The following is an 18,159-nucleotide window of genomic DNA, read 5'->3' as shown; positions in this document are numbered from 1 at the left end:
TCTTAAAAAAAAATGTGTTTATTGTTTTACTTATTTATGCGCTCACTGGTTGATACTTGTGTGTGCCCTGACTGGGGAATAAACCCGCAACCTTGGTGTATCTGGACAACGATCTAACCAACTGAGTTCCCAGGACAGTTTCTCTCTCTCTCTCTCTCTCTCTCTCTCTCTCTCTCTCTCTCTCTCTCTCTCTAACATGGCCTATGAGTAAACCTGGTCAACATCTACCCCGTTCCTGCCCAAAAACTGCCTAGCGTAATTATTTGTGCAGTTTATTTTGCGTATAATCATAGGTTACATGAAAGCATCTGTTTACCTCTCCAGGCTTTCATCTGTTTCCCTCTCCTCAATTCTGAGGTGTAGATTTCTGTCATGCACCCTTCAGTGTTCTGTTTCATTTTAGGGGCTTGCCACACACCAGCAATACCTCCAGTTTCTTTTCTTTTTTTTAAAAAAAAAATATTTTATTGATTTCAGAGAGGAAGGGAGAGGGAGAGAGAGAGATAGAAACATCAATGATGAGAGAGAACCATTGATCAGCTGCCTCCTGTACAACCCACACGGATGGAGCCCGAAACCCGGGCATGTGCCCTTGACCAGAATTGAACCCGGGACCCTTCAATTTGGAGGTTGACACTCTATCCACTGAGCCAAACTGGGCAACACCTCCAGTTTCTTGCTTCTTTCCTCACTGGTTCCAGAACTTTCTCCAGTTTGTTGGTTCTTTTTGACACAGGCTGGGTTCTGTTTTTCATTTTTTAATAGTTTATTGCTTTTTAGAGAGAGAGAGGAAGGGAAGAGGGAGAGAAAGAGAGAGAGAAACAGCGATGTAAGAGTGTAGTGACATCCATCAGCTGCCTTATGCATGCCCCCTACCAGGGATCGAGCCTGAAACCTGGGCATGTGCCCTGACTTGGAAGCAATCCCACAACCTTTCAGTGCGTAGGACTACACCCAACTGATGAGGTACACCGGCCAAGGCCAGATTCCAAGTTTTGTTGAAGGCCTCTGTGTCAGCAGGTTGATCTCAAGCAAAGACTAGGGTTAAGGGACCACTCGGGCCCCCTGGCCATTCAGGAGCTAGACAAGGTGTCCGCTTAAGCCGATCCTGGGAGAATACCCGAGCGAACTTGTTTTCGTCTTTTCCCCAAGGACTGGGGCAGAAATCCAGCAAGGGCTGTGATGTGTGTCTGCATTATTCTGCACTAAGCTGCCTGCCACCCTGCCACAACCTGCTCATGACCTCAGCTGCGTAAATCCTCCGGAGAAAGCCTTTTACACTTGCTGCTTCATTCTGAACCCGGCTCTGGAACTGGTTTGGGACCGCTCCCCAGTTGTCTCTGGGGGAGGCCACGTCAGCCGCTGCCGTCACTTTGGAGAACTCTGCTGCGGCCTGCTGGCTGCTGGCCGCTGGGGCCCACCGCCGTGGGAGCCGCGTGGCCACTTACATTGTAAACGTCTGGGGTCAGAATTAGTGGGCAAACACGGTAATCCTTTGTGGTGTTCTGGGATAATGAAAAATGTCATTGACTTACAGGACAAGCAGTTCCTTCTAAGTTTCCCAAAAGCTCTCAAACCACCCAAATGTCCTTTCCAGTCCCCACGGGCCACACTCTCCCGCAGAACGGGGCGAGGCAACGGGGACCTCACCTTTTTCGGTTGACCTTGCCTTAGTGTTGCCTTGTAACTCGAGAAGGGGATGCCACCTTTCTGCCTCCGTCTTGTTTCAACTGCCCATCAATCACAGCCCTTGGTGTGTCCAGCCGCATGTATAACATGGCTTTGGAGTGTTTTCTGTGAGCCCCGGAGCCCCTGGGGCACGGGAGCCCATACTCCCTTCTCCTTTGCCCCAAACGGCTTCCTCTCCTCAGATCCTGGCACCCCGTGAGCCTTCCATCATCTGGTGTTTAATGCACCAGAGTTGAACTCGTGACCTCCGGGCAACGATGGCTCTGAGAGCCCATTCGGCTTTTTGACCCCCCGATGTTCAAGGCTCTCAGGCCTGACGGCGTGACCCGGGAGAAGGTTCCTTCCCCTTCATCTCCTTGTCCTCTGAACAGGCGTTTCATCTGTCCGTGCGGCTGAGAGCGCGCAGCTAAGTCTTAATAAGTAGCACATGTCCGTCTAGAGCACATTTCCCCGTCGTTAAAACTCCCGCTGGCTGCCAGACAGTAGCGTTGGCCTGCTCTGTCCCCCACCGAGGTTTTGTGTATGTTACGTGTCAGAAATGTAATTGCTCCCATAATGGCCAGTTAAGCTCCCGCTGGCTGATGTCTAGACTTTTGGTTTATCATCTGCGCCAGGCACTGCAGAATCACCCTGGACGGCGTGTCCGGGCCACGCCCGAACGATTTGCACTCGGAGAAACTCGGTACTTAAACGTGAGGTTTAGAGATGAGTAAGGAAGATGTGTGGTTCTTCCCCCACAGTTTTGCTTGACTGGTACCAAAGCGGGGATGGGGGGTGGCAGAGAGGGAGGGGGTTTCTGGTGATTACACCGTGGCTTGCAGGCCAGGGGGATGGTGATGGGGTGATGAAACGACGTTGCTAGACGATGGGTCTCAGTTGTCAGTGCCTGGAGTCCTGTGGACGTTTAGCGAACGCTGTTAAGCAGACAGAGACACGCGAGCTTGCATCCTGTGCCTCACACATTCGGACTTCCAGGCTCTTCTGTCTGCACTCGCTTTCCAGTGAAGTGCTGAGGAACTTGTCTCATTCTTCCTGGGGAGCCTTTTCCGTAGTCCAAACGCGACCTTAACATTTTCTTCTTTGTAGGAGTGAGTGTCTGTCTCCGGCCGGCCTTTGTCTCCTAAGAGTTGGGAAGTTGGTCCTCGATCAAAACAAACAGGCTGCGCTATGCAGAAGGCCTGTCTCCTCTGCCAAGTTTGTAGGCTCCACTAGCCAGCGAACAGACCCAGGGGCCACGTTCAATAACGCTTAGGTGGCCCGTGTGGCTCAGTGGTTGAGCGTCGACCTATGAACTAGGAGGTCCTGGTTCCATTCCCGGTCAGGGCACGTGCCCGGGTGGTGGGCTCAATCCCCAGTGAGGGGTGTACAGGAGGCAGCCGATTGATGATTCTCTCTCATCATTGATGTTTCTATCTCTCTCTCCCTCTCCCTTCCTCTCTGAAATCAATACAATTATTAAAAAATAATAATTCTTAGGTGGACCTGAGTTCAGTCCACTGTGAAGGGGATGTTTCTGGTCCCTTTCAAATGGGAAGACCATTCTCCCTGGTGGCTTGAAAGTCCACGTTTCATTCCGTCACTCAAGACTACTTTCCTGTGGTCAGCGCTGCGCTCACAGCAGGATGCTGCAGTGAACGAGCCGGGCAAGGGCTGTGACTTTGAGGAACTTGCATGCTCTCAGGGCTGGTCAGATGGTGAACAAGTAAACAAACACGGTGACTTCAGCTTGCTTCGCAAGTGCTGTGAAGAAACAGCCTCCTTCCTGTAAGGGCAGAGAGCGCGCGCTTGCTGCCTGGACAAGGTAAGAAGCTGTCCGCGACCTTCAAGAAGGAAAGCCGCGGGTGGCGTTCAGGTCTCATCTCTTGCACTGGCAGATGGTGTTGCTTAACAAAGAGGGGTTAGGAGCTCAGGCCCTGGAGTCAGAGAGCATTTGACTCTGGGTCCCTCTGACCAGTCTTTTGACCTTGGGCCACTTAATTCCCAAGTTTCTTCATTTACAAAATGGGAATATAAAACCTACCTCACTGGTGTAGGGTGGAAATGAACTGAGATGTCAGATGCCAAGAGTCTTGGTGCCCTCTGACCATCATGACCAGCCTGTGATGGTAGAAACTATATTCTTATCAGCAGTAAATATAATACAACAGTCTATGATAGGCAATTGATTTGCAGAATGGTCTCACTGCTCTTGAAAACCTATTCTGATTTGGTTTCCATCCAGTGGGCAGGGCATGGTGTGGAGTTCAGACCCAGTTTCTCAGGTTGGCTCGGTGGGTTCGCTGTGTGTTTCTTTCAGCCACAGCCCGGGTGCTGCTGGCTTGCCTGTTGGAACTGTGGATCTGTGGGTTCAACGCAAAGGGGAATTGGGGACTCGGTGGTGGGGTAAGAGTGAGATGAGACCGAGAGCTGGTCAGTTGAGAGGCTGGCCAAGTAGATGCTGTGGTAGGTGGGAGTGAAGCCTCAGCAGAAGGTTCTTGGTTTGTGCTGTGCCACCTGCCCTCTCAGAGGTGACCAGGGCTCTCGGGCAGGGGCTGACTGTATACCTGGCGATGCTGAGAGATCATCATGGCCATTGATTAGGCTGAACTCTGAACTGATAAGTCAGAAACCCCAGGGAAGGGAAGGGACTGGCCCAAGGCCACAGTGGCAGCGTAGATCTTGGGTAAAAGGTGTGAGAAGGCCGGTGGCCATAGCTGGGATGGGATCAAATAAAGGTCACACACCTATAGGTCAGGCTCCTAAAGTGCCCGTCATCTTGGTGAATTCATCGCCAACACATACACAAAAATCGAGTGATTTTGCATTTCTAAAAATCTGGATTTCTTGAAAAAATCAGGCCTGGCAAAAATTGGGCTTCTATCCTGAGATGGCAAAAACCAGATTGGATGAGTCGTGGCTGCCTCCCGTAAGCAGGTGGTGTTGGAGGAAATGAAGGCAGGCCAGGGAGCTGGCACGCTGTGGCGGGAGGGGGAGGGTGTTGAGAGGACAGGCTGTAATGGATAGAGCGGACTGTAATGGATAGAGCGCTGAGCTTGGGATCGGATCAGAAGCCAAGTTGGAAGCCTGACTCCCTCCGTGAGCTGAGCGATGTTGAACAAATCCTATAAGGCTGTCTTTCTGTCTTTCTTTTTTAGGGGGCAGGGCAGGGGGCCCATGGTTGTTCTCACTTATGTATTTGGGTAAGTCCTACATTTTCATGTTTCAAGATCCAAAGGCACAGGAAGGTTTATAGAGACAAGTCTTCTCCACTGGGCTCCTGCCACCCAGCTCCCTCCCCCGGGAAACCAGTGTTAGCGGTTTCCGGTGGGTCCTTTCAAAGGCGTCTTACTCACATTTGATGAACTATGTAAACGCTCTTCTCATCTTTCTTTTATGTCGATGGTGGCGTGATGTGTACACCCACGGTTCTGCGTTTAGCTTTTTAGCACCCTTGCATTCAGTGTGTGCCCTGGAGAGCACCCCGATCAAGGCAGAGTTTTCACCCTTCCTTGAGCTGCATGGGGTTCCAGCGCAGGGGACACGCTAGGTCCCACAGCCAGCCCTCTGTTGGCCGACATTTAGGTTCTTTCCCATCTGTTCCCGTCACAAAGAAGGCTGCAGTAAAATCCCTCCTTATGTGGGTCACTTGACACGCCTGGAGTAAAATTCCTGGAAGTAGAATTGCTGGGTCAGAGGCGGTAGCTTTTGTCTTTGCGGTCGGTCATGTCAAATTTCCCTCCATAGCAGCTGCCCCACACTGCTGCCCAAGCAGTGTGTGAGAGGGCCCGTTGCCCCATACCCTGGCCTTGTGTCACCTTTTGGAGTCTGTGAGGGTTTAGTGAAGAACACAGTGTTTTATAAAAATGTTAATGCTAGCTACAGTTTTTGGGGGACCCTACCATGGGCCAGGCTATGATCTAAGCTGTCTTATTTAATCTTCACAACGCTGAGAGCAGTATCACACTCATTTGACACACGAGGAAACAAGATTCAGAGAGTTTGAGTCATTTACCCAGGTCACGCAGCTCATACATTGTAGAGGCTGTATTTAAACCTAGAATGATCTAATTTCAAAACCAGGATATTTGCATCGGGAAAGCCCTAGTTTTGGGTGTTGGTGTTCTCAGGTGATACTTGCTCACAGTTCCTGTGTCCCTCCCAGCCACAGCTCGCCTCGCATGGCTGGTTCCTTTGCTCATTCATCAAATATTTGTGAATCTCTGCACTGCAGTAAGCCCTGGGGATGCATCTGAGAACAAGATAGACATAGTCCCTGCCCTTATGGACTGAACAAAAGCAGTAAGAAATAGATCCATAGTCATTTATTGTGGTAGACTGTGACAGGACAAAAAAGGAGGTGAGGAGGGTGGTCCATGGGGTGATGTGATCTAATCAGGGGTAGAGGTGAAGGAGGGCCTCTGAACAGGTGATAAAACGTGTGCGGGTTTGAACCTGGAGAAGTGGGGGGAAAGTATTTCACACAGAGGGCACAGCATGTGCAAAGGTCCTGGGGCAGGGAAGAGCAGGTGGTGTTGGAGGAAATGAAGGAAGGCCAGTGAGCTGGCATGCAGTGGTGGGAGGTGAGGGTGTGAGGATGGGGTTTGGGGATTTATCCTGAGAGCTCGATGGAACCTTTGAAGGCATTGAAGCTGCAGGGTGATGTGAGTGTAGTGGGCTCTGGACTGTTGGGTTCTTGCCCCAGCACCTCCTGTCACAAGCCGTATGACCTTAGACAAGTTAATCACCTGGCACTTCCATTTCCTTCTCTGTAACATGAGGATGGTAATAGCATCCTGGAGATTGTGAAGATCAGACGTGGGGGCTCTCACACATTTTGACTGCTACATACAGTCTGAAGTATGTGATACATTTCCTGTGGGTTCACATGAGTACACATGTAACCTATATGTCTCCCCAACATGCGATTGATGCGCGCTGATGTTTTCTATTCTAACCTATTTCATTAAAGATTGTTGGTCAAGACCCTCTCCATTCATTTTATTTTTTATTTTATTTTTAAAATATATTTTATTGACTTTTTTACAGAGAGGAAGGGAGAGGGATACAGAGTTAGGAACATCAATGAGAGAGGGACATCGATTCAGCTGCCTCCTGCACACTCCCTACTGGGTATGTGCCCACAACCAAGGTATATGCCCTTGACCAGAATCAAACCTGGGATCCTTGAGTCCATAGGCTGACGCTCTATCCACTGAGCCAAACCGGTTAGGGCCTCTCCATTCATTTTAAAAACACAGAAATGATACATGTCGAGTGCCTGTCCCACAGTTGGCCTCATGAAAGGGTCCTGTTGCTCTCATCCTTGTCGTCATGATAAAGGTAATTCCGGCTGCAGTTCGAGTGGGTGGGTCGAGGTCAATGTCAGTATCTGAGTCCCGGTGGCTGAAGGACGCTGGTCTCCCTGCCCCTGTCCCGGGACCGGGAAGAGCCCACGCTGGGCCTCCTGACTGCGGGAGCTCCCGAGGGGCGCCTGTGAAACAGGCTGCCTGGGTGGTTTCCTGGGAACTGGCTTTCCCTCCTTTTCAGGCCGCCACTTCAGACAGTGCTGTTTTCTTTGACTTCTTTGTTACTTACGCGCAGAGTGGCTTTTTCCTGGAAGCCTCAGTCATTACAAGCCTCCCACTTCTTTATTTCAAGTTGTGCCATGATTCGACTTCCCTTTTCAGAGCCAAGGGTCGGTGCCTTAGTGGAATTCATTTGCATTTTCCACGAAGGGTACCACCTTCTTCTGCCCACTGGCCCCGCCTGCTGGCTGTGCCTGGTCCCTGAGCCCTGCCCTAGGCCGCTGGGATGAGAAAGCAAGATCCCACCTTCTTTTTCTCCAGGAAACACATCCTGGATTCTGAGTGTGGAGGTTCTCAAGGTGAGCCTGGAGACCGAGGGCAGCGATCGGGCCCAGTCACCCCGTGTCCGCCACAGCGTGTCACGAGCCCAGCACCCCAGCTTTCCAGGCAATGGAAGCGAACCCTTTAAGAACCAAAAACTTAACCTTGAAATCACTTTAGAAGCACATTTTCCTAAAAGTTAACTGCCTTGGTCCTTCAAAAGAGAACACCTACAAAAGACCGTGGTTTCTTTATTTTTATTTTTATTTCCAATATATTTTATTGACTTCAGAGCGGAAGGGAGAGGGAGAGAGAGAGAAACATCCATGATGAGAGAGAACCATTGATCGGCTGCCTCCTGCACATCCTCTACTGGGAATCAAGTCCACAACCCGGGCATGTGCCCTTGACCGGAATAGAACCTGGGACTTTCAGTCCACAGGCTGATGCTCGATCCACTGAGCAAAACCAGCTAGGGCAACACTTTGGTTTCTTTAACTCAGAGACATTAGATAAAGAACTTTCTGTGATGATGATGATGATGATGATGATGATGATGATGACGACGACGACAATGATGGTGGTAGTTGTGGTGGAATTGTGTCCTCAAATTCATATGTTGAAGAGCTAGCCTCCGGCACCGTAGAATGTGACTGCATTCGGAGATAGGGCCTTCAAAGGGGAGGGTAAGTTAAAATGAGGTCGTGAGAGTGGGCCCTCATCCAGTCTCTCTGGTGTCCTCATAGGAAGAGATTTGGACACACAGGGAGACACGCCAGGGATGCTCACACACAGAGGAAAGGCCACGTGAGGACACAGTCAGATGGTGGCTGTTTGCAAGCCAAGGCGAGAGGCCTCAGAAGAAACCAAGCCGGCTGCCACCTTCACCCTGAGCTTCTAGCCTCCAGAACTGTGAGAAAATTAACGTCTGCCGTTTAAGTCTCAGGCTGTGGTATTTGGTTACGGCAGCCCTAGATGGTGGTAACAAAAATAAACAATAGGTACCCTTTACCAAGCACTTACCGCAGTCCAGGACTATTTTAAACCGTAGTTGAATCATCTCATCCAACCCCTTAGCAATCCCGGGTTACATGCCCGGGTCACACAGTAAGCCTGGCGCTGGCACCTTCGCTTGACCCTCCACTGCACCTGTGTCTGGCACCTGCATAGTTCCGGGCATCCTGGCAGGCACTGCATAGGCAATCTTTCTCATCGCCACAACGGCTCGCCAAGGTGGCTTCCTACTCCCACTTTTCAAATGTAGACACTGCAGTTCAGAGTGGTCCCACAGTGAGTGTATTCCTTTCTTGTGGCGGCAGTAACAACTGTGGCTGCTTTAAACAATAGAAGTTTATTCTCTCCCAGTTCTGGAGGTCAAGAGACCAGAATCAGGGCGTCACAGGGCCATATTCCCTCAAGAGGCTCTAGGGGACAACCCCCCAGCGCCCTCCCCACCCCCAGCATATCAGTTTCTAGCTGATACTAGGAAATCGGGGAAATCGGTTTCTTTTCTCTCCCAGCTTCCTTGGCTTGGGGCTGCATCCCTCCAGTCTCTGCCTTCATCTTCACATCACCTTCTCCTCTTTGTAACTCTGTGTTTTTGTTTTCCCTCTTCTGTTTCCAATCTCCTTCTGCATCCCTCTTACCAGGATACTGGTGATTATATTTATAGGCCCCCCTGGATAATCACATCTTCTGCCATCAAAGCTAATATTCAGAGGTTCTGGGGACTAAGAGGTGACTATATCTTTGGGGCGCCACTTTTTCTTCCCACCACAGTCAGTGAGTGGCAGAGTAAGTGTTGATGCCAGGGGTTGTCTGATCCCAAAGCCTCTAGTGACTGCTCATGCTTTGGAGCTCCAGGCCTGGCGCCTCTCGGCTCCTTTCTGCAGGGGCGGGTGTCGCTAGCTAAGAATTCCCGGGCGCTTTGACCCTGCAGTTCCACTGCTGGAATGCATCCACACGAAGGGTCATGCGGTTGCTAAGACTGGCAAAAATGCTCATTCTTTGTGGTAACAAAAACTAGGAACTACTGAAAATCCACCTGTAGGGGACTGGTTAAATGAAGTATGGTACCCCTTAAATGAAATAGTTAAGAAACTATCCTATATAATAAAAGGCTAGTATGCAAATCGACCGAACAGCGGAATGACGGGTCACTGTGATGCGCACTGACCACCAGGGGGCAGACGCTCAATGCAGGAGCTGCCCCCTGGTGGTCAGTGCGCTCCCACAGGGGGGCACCATTCAGCCAGAAGCCAGCTCACAACTGGCAAGCACAGTGGTGATGGCGGGAGCCTCTCCCGCTCCACAGCAGCGCTAAGGATGTCCATCAGTTGGACTTCTCCAAGAGGGTGCAGGCTGGGCTGAGGGTCACCCCCCAACAAGTGCATGAATTTCATGCACCGGGCCTCTAGTTAAAAATAATGAAGTAGGTAAATGTATAGCAAGTGATATGGGAAGATGTCCATGATGTATTATTAAAAGGAAAGAACAAATTACCCATTTTAAAAAATATATTTATTAATTTGTATTTTTTTAAATATATTTTATTGATTTTTTACAGAGAAGAAGAGAGAGGGATAGGGAGCTAGGAACATTGATCAGCTGCCTCCTGCACACCTCCTATTGGGGATGTGCCCGCAAACAAGGAACATGCCCTTGACTGGACTCGAACCCGGGACCTTTCAGTCCACAGGCTGATGCTCTATCCACTGAGCCAAACCAGTTAGGGCAAATTACCCATTTTTATTAAAATAGTATGTGTGCACTTGAGTTTGGCTATTAAAAAGTAAACTAAAATTTAGTCCCTCAACCATGAAACAATATTTCAAGGGCTCAGTAGCCACACATGGCTCATGGCTATCAGATTAGACACACAGACGGAGAACGTTTCTGTCGTCTCAGGAAGTTCTGGCCAGAGCTTCCTACGTTATTACGTGGCCAGAGGGAGGCCTTTCATTCTGTATGTGGTAGCCTTCTGTGAATGTTTACACTTTTTATAACAAATCAGCAGGTTTGCCATTATCAGAAAAATAGAAGCACATTCTATTTCTAAGAAAACATTCTATTTCTTAAGTTGGCGCTAGTTTATTACCATTATTGGAGGTGTATGTGCTGGTGGGTGTATAGCCTCCTTTTAAAGTATGTGTCATGAAAATATTTAAACATATACGGGGGGGTGGGGGGGGAAAGGAGACTTGCCTGGTGGTGGCAGGCCAGGCCTGAGGCTGGAGGACTGGCAGCCGAGTCTGGTTCCTGAACCCAGGGCTTCCCAGCTTGGCCACATCACTCAGCTGGTTTGAGCCTCAGTTTCCTAATTTGACAGAATTCTGCTCGACCTGCTTTATAGGGTTAGAGCAAATTTTAGAAGTGTGATGATCTGTGGAAAACTCCGAAACTGCCTGGCCCGCGTGGCTCAGTGGTTGAGCATCTACCTAGGAACCAGGAGGTCACGGTTCAATTCCCGGTCAGGGCACGTGCCCGGGTTGCAGGTTTGCAGGTTGATCCCCAGATGGAGACGTGAGGGAGGCAGCCAATCAGTGATTCTCTCTCATCCTTGATGTTTGTATTTCTCTCCCTTCCTCTCCCTCCTGCTCTGAAATCAATAAAAATATATTTTAAAAAAAACCACACGAAAAGAAAAACTCTGAAACTGAGGAACATGCTACAGAGACTGGAGGAAGGGTCAGTAAACAACACGTGGGTTACCAGAGGCCTGGGGAGGTGAGGTCCCAGTACAGCACTGTGACCACCACTGGGACCAGCGACCTTGCCTGCTCCCGGATGTTTTCTAGGTCTCGCTGAGGTCGCCATGAGCAGGAGGAAGTGTTGCCATAGTCCCACTAATGACCTTGCTTGGAGATTTAGAAACAACCGTTTATTGTATTTATTGAATAAGCAGTGATGTGGCGTTTGCTGTTTGCCATGCACAGTTCTAGGTGCTTTACAAACACGTACTCATTTTATCCCAATGCAACCCCGAGGTAGCCACTGTGAGCATGCTCATTTCATGCAGGAGGAAACAGAGGCTCAGAGAGGTCAAGTCACTTGCCCGAGGCCACACAGCTAGGGAGGGGTGGGTGTCCAACTTTAGGCCGTCTCTGCTTTCTCCTTTCACCCTGCTCCTCTTGCCCCCATCAAATGTGGTCAGAGAGTCCCTTGTGCCAGTTTCTCTATCTCAGGGGCATGAGGTTCAAATTTTGATATGAAATCTCGTGACTGAGTGTTCCTGACTAACCTGTTAGGCGCAATTCCGATGTTCTGGCTGAGCTTGGTAGCATGACTAGGTGGGAGTGGGCTGTAGCATTAGGCCAGTCCGGGCGCCGGTCCGTGATTTGCCACTCATTCGCTGTGTGACTTCAGGCAAGTTGCTTAACGTCTCTGATCTTCCAGGGCGTTTTGTGAAGGTGACTGTGACAGTGCTCATCGTCCTGTCGGGCAGGCGGTCGAGGCCTCCCTAGTCGCTCTCCTTTCCTTCCTCCTTACCTGCAGCCGCAGTGTGCTTCAGAGATGAGGCCCCCATGCCTGTCTTGGGAGACCACAGAAGGCCTAGGTGGGGGGTGGGGAACCTTCGAGATCAGGAGTCAGGGGACTTGCGCTGGTGTCGTTGGACAGGTTTCTCTGATTACCTGTAAGTGGTCGCCTGGTGGGCAGCTTTCTGGTTTGTCACGTTTAGGCCAGGACAGGCCTGTGCCGGCAGGGCCAGCGCTGCGGCGGGTGGGCATGGGGCGTGTCACCTTTTCCCTTCAGGCCACTCTTGTCACCGCTGTGCAGCTTCCTCTCCACGGAGCTCTGCAGAGCCTGCTGGCTCTGTCCAGAGTCGGAGTGGCGGGAACACAGGCAGCTTCGGGTGCCCTCCGCCTGCCAGGACCTGGGGGCGGCAGGTTCTGCAGGTGCAGCATGAGTCAGACGCAGCTCCTCCTGTCGTGGGTTCCTCTGCTATGAGGTTGGGGGGGGGGGTGGGGAGGCTGTGGGAGCCACAGGCATCGCCCCTTTTGGCTGAAAATTATGGAAAGGGTCATCTGTGTGGATGGGGCTGCCCATGGGTCTTGTTGGATATGCCCGTGGCTTGGCGTGGGAGGCCTGGGGGACACCAGGTGGGAAGTGGAGGGGGACTCCTGGTGTCACGCAGCCTCCTGGAGAAGTGGCCGTCTTGGCAGGCAGCCGGAAGGTGAACACGTGGAGGAATCTATCCAGCTCACCTTTCTACTTCCCCATACAGCTGCCACTGAAGGGGAGGCGGTTCCATCACCCCAAGTTTAAGATTCTCGTAAAGGGCGTTAATATCCTGTGATGACACAGAGGAATTGCACTTAGCAGGCCCATTTAAAGAGGGGCTGGGAAATGGACGCTCTTTTAATAGCGTGGACTTTACTGGGCAAGTTAACTCCTTAAGCCAGCCAGTGTCAGGATCTGAGGGGGTGTCTGTGGTTTTAGGGCTTCTTTGCCTCATTCATTGATTTGTCTAGATCTTTCCAAATTCCGGTGGCACCTGTGGGGTTACGGAGAGCCTCTGAAATGTGAGCATGCGTATGATGACTCCCCCAGCATGCACTGATAAATCTTCGTCGCTATTGACTCATCCTGAGAATGGGGTGGAGGGGCAGGAGACTGGGAAAGAAAATGGGGCACGACTCTGCTTTCCTCTAAATTTCACAGGTGGAGGACAAGCCATTCCCTCTTTGGCTCTTGGTCTCACAAGTTCATTGTCAATAGGCCCATTGCCTATGGACAGCTGCAAGCCCCTCCGATGCTCTCTGGATGGCTGGCCTCAGTGCCTGTCTGACAGCCTCGTTCCTCTTCTGACCAGAGCAGCATTGAATTGGGAGGTGACACCTCCGTGTCTCTTTCTTCAAATGTAAAACCCTCTACCCCTCTCAACCCGAGGACGGACATTTATGGCCAAAATGTCTCCTTTTCTTTCAGCGTTGGTTTTTGGGTCATAGCAGAGTTAGCCGGTGAGAGAGGTGGCCGTGGGAATACTTCTGGGCTAACCTGTAAACCCTGGAGAGGAAAAAAAGTGACCATAACCCCGGTGATGTTTCCTTTTGTTCTTCACTCTGATGGGATCCAAAACTCACTCTAAGCCACTGACTGAGACTTGAGGTTCACTAAAGAATAAGACTGACAGGACAGGTGTAGAGGTGCCAAGAAAGAATGCAATTGGTCTGACAAGTTGGCAATTACAAAGTAGTCATGGGACGTAAAGTGCAGCATCGGGAATACAGTCAATAACATTGTGTAATAGCTGTATAAGTGCCAGTGAGTACTGGAAACATCGAGGGGAACACTAGGTAGAGTATATGATTGTCTAACCACTAAGCTGTATATACACCTGAAACCCAGCTATATATATATAAAAGCCTAAGCAACCATCTGATCATTTGACCATCCGACCCATAGCTATGATGTGCAATGACCACCAGGGGGCAGATGCTCATCACAGGAGCTGCTGAGCTGCAGTGACTTGGCAGCTGGGGTTCTCGGGTGACACATCAGGAACCAGAGAGGACGGAGCCCAGTTCCGGTGTGCATCACCTGAGAACTGCCCTCTTGTAATCCAGGACCCCTCGGGGGATGTTGGAGAGCTGGTTTCGTCCGATCCCTGCAGGCCAGGCCAAGGGACCCCACCAGTGCACAAATCTGTGCACCAGGCCTCTAGTACCAAATTAAATTTAAAGGTAAAAAAGAAAGGAAAGCTATCGGTCTGAATAGAAATAGACAATTCCTGTGGGTCTTGAGTCTGATGTCTGCTGGGTATGTCATTTCACATCTCGTCAGCCCTGTGATGTTGGCAGCTGGCAGCTAAGGACTCTTAGACTCCGTGTGCCCCAAGTCTCACCACTTGGGAGTGGCCTCATTAAGACTCGAACCAAGGTTCACTCCAAAGCCATTGCCATTAACCAGGAAGCCATAAAGTCTCCCAGGAACTGCTCAGGGGACAGTATCCATGAACTGCAGGGTGAATTAGATTTAGATACGCAGAGAGGAAAAGGAAGAGAGTTCTGGGCAAGAGGAGCAGTCAATACAATCAGAAAGCCTGAGAAAGGGAATAGAATGAGGACATGGAACAGTGCCTGCTGGTTGTAAGCTACAGAGGGCAGAGGTCGTGTTCTCCAGGGTCACCATGGTATCCCCAATGCCTGAGTGAGGGCCTGCTGCATAGTAGGTGCTCAACAGATCTTTATTGCATGAATGAATACACTGACAGTTATCTTTTCCACAGACCAGGAGCCTCTTGAGGGCAGGGACCAGGCCTTGGAAATCTTTGGATGCCCTACAGCTCCTGGTGGTGGTAAACACGTAATAAATCTGTTCTGATGGGATGAATGAATGAACGGCGGGTCAGGGATGGTGGGCTTTCAGTGCCAGGACAAGGAGCTGTTGTGTTCTCCTCAAGGCATTTTTTTAAGCTATCTTTTAATGCATCCTCTGGGGGCTCTGCAGAAACCCAGCTAGTGCCTAAACTTTGATGGCATTGCAAGGGAACTACAGTCAAGCACAGCTTAGAAATCACGTTTCTTTTTTCGCTTTCTTTCTTTAATATATTTTTACTAGTGACCCGGTGCACTGGTTTGTGCACATCGAAAGGAAATTAATTAAAATTCTTGGGGCAACATTGTGGCTCAAAGGGAGTGTTTGGAGTGAGGGGTGGGGGAGGAGAAAAAGAAAGAAAACTCACGCTCGGGTCTTCCGGCTCGCAGCACTGGCTCCGGCGCAGGGACTAATGCAGGCGGTCCAGGGTGGTGGCCAGTGGGATGGGACTAGGCAAGATGGACAGAACACGCCCTGGAGCCAACCTCCCGCAGTCTCTCCCCAGCTGGCTGCACCTGGGGTGGCGCCACAGCTCAAGGGCATCTATGGAGTGTGCGGGCTCCCTTTGGCAGGTGGGGTCCCTTGGCCTGGCCTGCAGGGGTCGGGCTGAAACCAGCTCTTCGACATCCCCCGAGGGGTCCCGGAGTGCGAGAGGGCACTCTGCAAAGTTGCTGTCGCACAGGGTGTGGAATGCAAACACAAGTGTGCAGTAAACCAGATTCGGCTGACAGTGCCCCAGCAACAAATAACCCACGGCCGAAGGTGGAATTGCATGGCTCTGCGAGGAATTGGGCTCTCTCCTCTCTGGTTTCGGGGTGCATCACCTGAGAACCACCACTGCCAAGTCACTGCAGCTCGGCAGCTCCTGCATTGAGCATCTGCCCCCGGTGGTCAGTGCATGTCATAGGTGCCAGACGGTCGGACGGTCACTTAGCCATATTTATATATGTATAGGTTTCAGACAGAGGAAGGGAGAGGGAGAGAGAGAGAGAGAGAGAGAGAGAGACATCAATGATGAGAAAGAATCATTGATCGGCTGCCTCCTGCACATCCCCCACTGGGGATCGAGCCTGCAACCCTGGCATGTGCCCTGACCAAGAATGGAACCATGACCTCCTGGTTCATAAGTTGATGCTCAACCACTGAGCCACACTAGCTGAACTAGAAATCACTTTTCTGTCCGGTTGGTCTCAAACTGACCCCCTTCACTCCCTTCCTACTGTGGGGTGACCACACTGTTTAAACCAGTGGTTCTCAACCCTCTGGCCCTTTAAATACAGTTCCTCATGTTGTGACCCAACCATAACATTATTTCTGTTGCTGCTTCATAACTTTAATGTTGCTACTGTTATGAATCATAATGTAAATATCTGATATGCAGGATGGTCTTAGGCGACCCTTGTGAAAGGGTCGTTCGACTGCCAAAGGGGTCGTGACCCACAGGTTGAGAACCGCTGGTTTAAAACAAAACAGACCTGTTAAAACTTCTGGATGGGACCCCTTAGGGTAGAGGTGCTATGGGGGGGCGGGGGGTGTCTTGGAGTTGTTTTTAGTATCGTTTGGCTCGAAAGTCCCAGCTGACTTCCTCCAAAACGTGGTCTCTCAGCCCAGGATTTCTCAATAAACGCCGCCCTCTCTTTCCAGGTGTTGGCTAAATTTGTGGTTTTAAGAAAACCCGAGCCTGCAGGCAGCCGCCCTGGGAGAAGCCCTTTCCGTGGGCAGTCGGAACCTTCTGGACCAGAGGAGAAGCCGTCCCCTCACCTGGACTTATGACCCGCGGCTTCGCCCCCAGCCTGCCCGCCGAGGTCCACAAGATGGGCTCCTTCCGCAGGCCCCGGCCGCGCTTCATGAGCTCCCCGGTGCTCAGCGACCTGCCCCGATTCCAAGCCACCCGCCAGGCCCTGCAGCTGAGCTCCAACTCGGCCTGGAACAGGTAGAGGAGGCGGCCAGGGGTGGGGTGGGGGCCGCCTGGGCCAGCAGAGCCAGTTACCTAGCCCTGGACAGTGGGGTGGGAACTGACAAGACTGTTGATGCTCATTTGTCACATCCCTACTCAGAGGACCCACGGGTGGGACCATCTAAGTAAACTCAAGTCACCTTCTACCCATGTGGGAAGGTCAGACGCGTATCTGTGAACTATGTGGGAAGGTAAGACGCGTATCTGTGAAAAGCTAAGAGACCATCACGTGACGTGGGAGAGGAGACACTGGGCTTTTTTATTTTGTTTATTTTATTACTATGTCTACTCCTCCATCGAGAGTAGAAAGTCTAAACTCTAGAAAGAGAAAGTCCTTTGTGCTGTTAACATTTCCAAGTTGGGTGATAAATAATGGCTACCCATTTGCTGAGGTGGTTCGAGACACTGGGCGTCTTTGTAAGGTGTCTCGCCGACCTTTTGCACACCGAGCAGGGTAGAGCATCAGTACTCTGTCTTGCACTCCTGTGGCCACTATTTTTCAAACCTCTGCACTTACTCTCCGGATAAATTAAAGGCAGCATTCTCTGGAAGCATCACTGACTGCTTGGGGGTCAGAAGTTGTGGATTTTCTCAGTGAACGTGGCTCTGATGATGGGGAAAGAGCGGAGGCTCTGAAATGTTTTGATGTTCACTGGATCCTTGTTCTTTAAAAAAGGCCTGGGACCCTTGGAATCAGCTCCTTGCAGAACTATTGGGGTCCCAGAGAAGGTGGGGTGGAGACTTGACTGTGGCCCTTTAAGAGATTAACTTGGATGGGAGCGGAAGGGGCAGTGAGGCTGGCCCCAGTGAGATTCTTCCAAGGAAAGTACTGTTAGAAAAAGTAAGACAAGGAATGGTCATTTCCCACGAGCCCCAGGCTGCCCTCTGAAGACAGGGCCTCCTGGGAGAAGGAACCCCAGGCCTAGGTCCCCGCTGCTTGCAGAAAGCACCATCAGGTTCCTCCAGGCTCAGCAGGGCTGCCAGTGAGGGAGGAGGAAGGCTGCCGGCCTAGAGAAAGCAGGGCATGGGGGGGTGGGGGTGTGTGGAAGGGGCGGGGGGAGGGCTGCCTTGGGGTCCTCGTGACTTCAGTCTTCCTTCCTCTCCGAGGGCCCTGGTCAGAAAATGATGGGCTCCGGGGATGAAAATGTGGCCCTGTTTATGCTGCGTTTTTTTTCCCTTCCAGCCCCCTTCATCCCCGAGCTGTTTGTTGACATGGCTGTGGGCAGATCCGCTAACCAGAACTTGCTTCTGTTTATTTCCCTGCAGCGTGCAGACGGCTGTGATCAACGTTTTCAAAGGCGGAGGCCTGCAGGGCAACGAGCTCTATGCACTGAATGAAAACATCAGGTACGCGCAGGCCCGGCCAGAGGG

The 18,159-nt window shown here is 51.1% G+C and overlaps 1 protein-coding gene across 8 annotated transcripts in view; it reads left to right on the top strand.

Annotated features, from left to right (window-relative positions):
* PRR5L (proline rich 5 like) overlaps positions 1 to 18,159 on the top strand; it is a 77,421-nt gene that overhangs the window by 15,058 nt on the left and 44,204 nt on the right. For 6 of the 8 annotated variants that reach the window (XM_059709640.1, XM_059709642.1, XM_059709643.1 and 3 more), the window contains 2 exons: positions 16,476 to 16,764; positions 18,055 to 18,135. In XM_059709640.1, the coding sequence (XP_059565623.1) occupies positions 16,601 to 16,764; positions 18,055 to 18,135 (245 nt within the window). In that variant the 5' untranslated portion in view covers positions 16,476 to 16,600. Of the gene's footprint in view, positions 1 to 8,278; positions 8,427 to 14,742; positions 14,812 to 16,475; positions 16,765 to 18,054; positions 18,136 to 18,159 lie in introns of those variants that run through there. The other 2 variants (XM_059709641.1, XM_059709645.1) reach the window with 2 other exon arrangements.

Source organism: Myotis daubentonii, chromosome 9, assembly GCF_963259705.1.
Source record: "Myotis daubentonii chromosome 9, mMyoDau2.1, whole genome shotgun sequence".
In the NCBI taxonomy this organism is placed as follows: Eukaryota; Metazoa; Chordata; class Mammalia; order Chiroptera; family Vespertilionidae; genus Myotis; species Myotis daubentonii.
This window is presented reverse-complemented; position numbering and strand designations above follow the sequence as displayed.